We start from the raw sequence: 6,718 nt of genomic DNA on the forward strand, positions 1-6,718 counted from the left end.
TGATACAAAACTGTATTTGCATAAATCAAGAGTACTTTTTCTCAGCTTTGAACATTGCCTTTTTTTAATACCAGCTAGCCAAGTTAACAATATATACTGTTGCAAACATGTCACCAATATTAAGAGGACAATCAACTATTTTCTGGTCTGTTGCCCAATCCATACAAGAGAGTTGATGCTCACTACTGTGGTCAAAGCCTAGAACTGTTGGTGTCACAAGAACTAAGGGTGAATCAATTTGATTTGTATTACAAAATGTACATGCTATCATACTATCTCTTAAATATTATACCATTAGACAATGATTATCCTCAATCAAAATCCCAAAGAAACTTCTCTTTACAACCTTTTTCGACTAATGCTAAGAGGCATGCTTGATGCAAATGATAAGATAAAGTATGATTATCTTTACATATTAAACCAATGTGATCCATCCAGGTCTCAGTAATTATTACAGAGAAAGCAGAATGAATTAACATGATAACTCATTAGACAGCAGTAAATAATGTTTCATAGGAACAATATGGAGATGTTTCTCTTGAACTAACAGGGTCTTACCAAGACTCAGCTTATTAAAGTAAGCCCCATAACAGAAAGGACTCATAGGGATTGATCCATACAGCAGAGCTAATATCAATCTAAGGTTGTGAGAAAAGGCATTGTCCTTAGTGATGTCACTGTGAATCACTTGTTGATCAATAGATTGCTTAAAACTCATGTATATGTGTGTGGTCCTGGTTAACCGAGTAGATTGCAAACAAAAAATTACATGACAGAAAAGCAAGGTGCCAACTTAGTGAGAGGAGAGGGAATTTGTTGGGTTGGGAAGAGTATAAGAAATAGTCGAGGTTTGATTTAGACCAGAATTCATCATATACATTTAGGAAAATCTCAAAGAATAAATAAAAAGCAATGAATTAAATTATTATGCAAATATCTACTGAATATTCTGATCATTAAGCAGTAATTGGATCTGGAATTAAGTAAAATGTACAATAGATCAATTTTAAAACCTCTAGTGTAATCTTCAAATTATTATATATTGCTGTTTCAGAATGATAGCTTAAATACCTGTGCATTTTAAACACACACACACACACACACACACACACACACACACACACAGAAACACATACAGAATCGCACACAGTCGTGGGCAAGAATAAATACCATCCATATTGAGAAAGCATTCAAATTTCTGAAGTGAAATTTGGCACTAATTTGTTGAAATACTTACTCGCCATTGCACATTCATCCCAACCACACTGATAATGTTTTAAAGAAATAAGCAAATTTTAAACAAAGAAACAACAATAATAAGTGCAAATCCTGATGCAGAATTTATTCAAGAACTTCACACATATTGTGGGAACAAACAGACTTTATACTATATTTCAAGCCAGCATCCTAAATGGAAGTCATAGGGTGTAATATTAGAAAACCCTACTGTGGAATCTCTTCAGGGCACTACTGATATCTCTATTCCTCAGGCTGTAGATGAAAGGATTAAGCATAGGGCTCACTGCAGTGTATATCAGTGAAGCCACTGCATTCTTTTGTGGAGAATGTGACACAGCTGAGCCAAGGTACACACCAATCCCAGTTCCATAAAACAAACAAACTACTGACAGATGAGAACCGCAGGTGGAGAAGGCTTTATATTTCCTACTGGAGGATGGGATTTTCAGAATGGAGAAAACAATTTTACAGTATGATAAAATGATCCCTAGGACAGGAAAAATGCCAAGTATGACACCAATAAAATATATTACTATGTTACTGCTGAGTGTATTAGAACAAGCAAGATTAAGGAGTTGTGAAGGATGACAGAAGAAATTTGCAATTTCCACGTCCTTGAAGCAAGTAACTTGTATGGCAATCAAGTTGTGCAGCTGTGACTCAAAAACACTGACTGAAAAAGACAACACAATTAAGATAACACAGACCTGAGGGTTCATAATGACAGTGTAACGAAGTGGATGACAGATGGCCACAAATCGGTCATAAGCCATCATAGTTAGAATCATGTCATCCATACATACAAAAAATAGAAAAAGAGACATTTGTGTCAAGCAGCCTGCATAGGAAATAACTCTGCTATGTATTTTGAGGCCCACAATCATCTTTGGGATGGTGGTAGAGATGAAAAATATATCAATCAAAGATAAGTTGGACAGGAAAAAGTACATAGGGGTATGGAGGTGTGAGTCAAAGATGATGAGCAGGACAATGAGCAGGTTCCCAAGCACTGTGACCAGGTACACTGATAGGAATAATCCAAAGAGGAAAAGCTGCAGATCTGGATCCTCTGAAATTGCCATGAGATGGAATTCCAAGACATCTGTTAAATTCTTTACATCATTATGAATCATCGCCCTTTAGAAGAAGAAAATGTATTCAAATGATGAGACAAATAGAAGAGCACTCACAACTCCTTATATTTCTCATGCAGATTCTCTCAAGTAAAATACTACTACTTGAGTTTCATAAATCTTATTAATGCATCCCAGTTTTGACAAACACAGCATGCGTAGAATCCCATCCTTAATGTTTTCTATTACATAGTCATAAATATGTGCACATTAGAGGATTTTAATTAATCTTAGGACAAAAGCAACTCTAGAAAGGAAGAAAAAACTTGTGATGATAGTCAAGTAGTGACCATTCTTAAGAGAAAATAGAGAACAACAGAAGTTCATTTAAGAAAAATATTATAGCAAAAGAAAATTAACAAGTCAAAAAATACCAAATACCCATCCATTATTTTAAGAATATTATAAAATTAGTTTGAGGATTTGTACATATTGTATAACAATAAGAACTGCTTTGTTTAACAGTATATTAAAGTTGAAAATATTTGTGGATTACAGTACCATTTTCATATATCAATTCTTAATTTTTCCTGATTTTCTACACTCAATGAAGTTCCTCACACAAATATTATTTCTATTTCAAACTAATTAAATGAATACTTAAATAATAATCTCTTCCTTACTTTTGACTATTCCCAAATTTTCTGATATGGTAAGACCTATGGTCACCTATTATCACTGGCAACAAAGGTTAACAAAAGGACTGGAAAAGGGGGATATCACTTCATTACATAGGCTTTCTGCACATCTGTTTCTTTAATTCTGGACTAAACATCTAAATTTATCTTTATGCTTCAATTGAATCATAGAAACTGCTTCACAGACCCATCCAAGTGTTTTGTTTATATCATTTTATTACAATTAGTCAATATAAGTTATGAAATTAACTTCAATTTTAATATTTTATTCATTCCATGTCATATATTCCACACAGGCAAAAGAATATGCTCAGCCATTTTTCTAATTATTCTCTAACATAAAGTTGAATAATTTAGTTTAAGAAAATCTAAAATCTCATTTACTAGAATTAACCTTGTTTGTAATAGACTTAAAGAAAATATTCTGATAATTTTTACACAATTACTTAATTTCCAATTCAAGACATATATTCATGTTCAGCATATCTTGCTATGAATAAGTAATGAAAATATACTTGACAGTAATGCTCCATCATTTTTAAGCTGGGGAAAATATTTACCTCCTTTCTTTCTATACCTTCATAAAGACACTTGACTAAGTGTTTAATTGGTTAGCCAGAGTATCTCAACTTTTACACACACACACACACACACACACACACACACACACACACACATTTTTTAATTTAATTTTGAAACTAAATACATGACAGTAACTTTCAAGGTATTTGTTTCCTTCTGAGGATGAGAAATGCTGTCTCAGAATATTTCCTGACATTCAGAAAATGCTTAATGAGTATGAACTCTTGTTACAGTCAATCATGCAATTTTATATAGAAATACATACTTGATAATATTTATATCATAAATATATTCAAAATGTGAAAATTACATATGGAGTTTTTACATTTAAATTAAATTTATTACAATTAAATAGTCAATTTAAGTCCTTTGCTATCCTCTTATTATTTCATCTGTGCAATTGGAATTATTTCATGCATTTGATGGGTAGCTCTTTCTCACCAATGTATCTATGTTGATATTGATTTTATATCACTCAAAAAATACTTCAAAAATGTATTTATGTAAAGTTACCTCCTACTTATGTATGCAAAATAAAATCCTATCCTTATAACAATGAGAATTTATTAGTTTGTATTATCAAGTAGGTTTAGTCTCACTAGAGAGAACATACATTTATTAAAATGGTTTCTCTTGTATGTGAAGTAATGGTGAGGGGAACGATATTCAACGTAATCTTATTCCCAATGAAACATCTTCAAAACATCTGCTATTTTTTCCGTCCACACAAAGAATATTATTTATTTACTTTTCTAAATTTTTATTGAAAACTTTTTCTTGCACTGTATTTTGATTATGTTTTTCCTATCTCCCATCATTGCCCATATATTCCCTATTCCTAACCAATGAAACACATACCCCTTATTTCTCTCTTTGTGTAGAAAACAAAAGACCATAGAAAACCACAAACAAAACAAAGACACAAGAAACAAACACAAATAATCTCACAAAACTCAAAATTATAATGTGAGGTACCAAAAAAGATCTTATTAGAGAAAAAAATACAAAAAACTCAACAGGAAACAAAAAGTCTACCAAAAAATGAGTTTATTTTGTGTTAGCCATCTTCTAGTCATTGTGTCTACTCTTCAGTAACAGGACAGTGATTTCACAGGCACTAAGAACAAAAATTAATAAATATGACTTCAAGAATCTGTAAAAGAAAACATAATTAAGGCAATAAACAGATTACAAAATGGGCAATTACATATCAATTAGAACATTAATACATAAAATATATAAAAAGCCAAAAAATCAGGACTGAAGAAAATAAATACCTCAAAGAATGAGTTCTAAAAAGCAGAGAGATCTTAAAAGATGAAAAGTAATTGGTAAAAAATGCTTAAGTTAATTATCGACCTCTTTAGCTATCAAGAGAATGCAACCAAAATCACTCTGATATTTGAAATTACACCTGTTAGAATAGCCAAGATACATAAATACACCTCATCTGATGAGGATACTGGGAAAGTAGAATTTTTATTATTGCTTGTGGGAGCACAAACTGTATGGTCACTAATGAAGTGTAGTGGTTTCAAAGGAAGCTAGGTGTATATCAACCTTAAGATCCACCTATACTCCTGGTACTTACTTGGGCATATACACAAACAAGAATGTTCATTAGGTTGAATGTGATCTTATTTCCAGTAAAAATCTACTTTTAATGTCATGATCAGTTATATTAGTTTACCTCTAAAAAATTGCCCTTATCTTCCATTGTTCTGTTAATTAAGATTTCATGAGAACATTGTACTAGCAATCTCTTTGTTTAATAATACACAAATACATTTCAACATGCCTATGTAATGATAATGTCATTTTTCCAATAGTCGCAACAATGCCACAAAGTGGAGTTCAGAAAACAAATGTGTTTGCTGTTCATAAAATTCTCAAAGAATACATGGAATATGACAAATAAATGGAGAGACCCATGGCTGCAAGTGCATATGTAACAGAGGATGGCATTATCTGGTATCAATAGGATGAGAAGCCTTTGATCCTGTGAACACTCATTTCCCCAGTGCAGGGGATGCCAGGGTGTTAAGGTGGGAGTGGGTGGGTGGGAGTGGGAGCATCTTTAAAGAAGCAGGGGAGGGGAAGTGGGATGGGAGAGGGTAGAAAGGAAATAGCATTTGAAATGTAAAGACAGAATTATATCCAATAAAATATAAATATGCGACTAATATAACTCAGTAATATCTTTAAAATAAATAGAAAAAACTTAAAAGGCACATACAAATTTCCTCTCATTTCTCTATGCCATTTATATTGATCAATGGTAAAAGAGAGAAAAATTCTACCTCTGTGATATTTGTAGAATCTAAGGTAATCCACGAAATTAAAATCATTGAAAAAGCTGTCTTCATGAAAATAAATTTATTGTGGTACTTTTTACATTTTAATTTTATAAAGTGTTACTATATCAGACCCTTTTAATTCTCATTCCTCCAATCTTTACCATCTGTACCTCTTATTTCTTCAAAAACTGATCGCAATAGGTTCAAAACACACAAGATATTTTCATATGGAAATAATTAGCATATGACTCTAGAATATCTTTGACATTTCTCCGTCTAAAATACACATATCTATGCCTGCCAATTTGTGCTTTCTTTTCATGGAATGAAGTTTCTGTCATTATTTTAATGTCTATATGAAAAAACATAATTGTACCTTACAAATAAGAATGTTTTATCTTGTTTCTACTTTAATCAGGAATTACTTTAAGGATTAATTTGCAGCCAAAAAAGAAGCTACTCTTCTGAAATTGCATCACTTTTGAACAATTGGAAGCTAAGGTATGGAAGACTTTATTCAATGGTTAATAAATGTTATTGTATTCACATTTCCTGTATCTTGTAGTATAGACCTCAGAGAATTAGAAATGAAAGAATTTATTTATCTTTCCAAAAGTATAAATGTAAATTGAATGATACATCACTTAAAATACATATGTATATGCATTATTATGCTATTAACAATATCTGTCAATTTAAAGCAAGATATATTATATATAAATGTAAATATATATACATATATATAACTATAATACAATGTATAAAAACCTTATATGGGGAACCTATTAAATTTCTTTAATTATGCAGCATGGGTACCTTCTAGAAATGA

The 6,718-nt window shown here is 31.6% G+C and overlaps 1 protein-coding gene across 1 annotated transcript; it reads right to left on the minus strand.

Moving 5' to 3' along the window:
- Positions 1–1,433: 1,433 nt before the first annotated feature.
- Positions 1,434–2,372, minus strand: Olr1177 (olfactory receptor 1177). Its single transcript, NM_001000865.1, is given in 1 exon segment — positions 1,434–2,372. A coding segment is annotated over 1 exon segment (939 nt).
- Between the last annotated feature and the right edge of the window lie 4,346 nt (positions 2,373–6,718).

This window comes from Rattus norvegicus, chromosome 8, assembly GCF_021556685.1.
Source record: "Rattus norvegicus strain SHRSP/BbbUtx chromosome 8, alternate assembly SHRSP_T2T, whole genome shotgun sequence".
In the NCBI taxonomy this organism is placed as follows: Eukaryota; Metazoa; Chordata; class Mammalia; order Rodentia; family Muridae; genus Rattus; species Rattus norvegicus.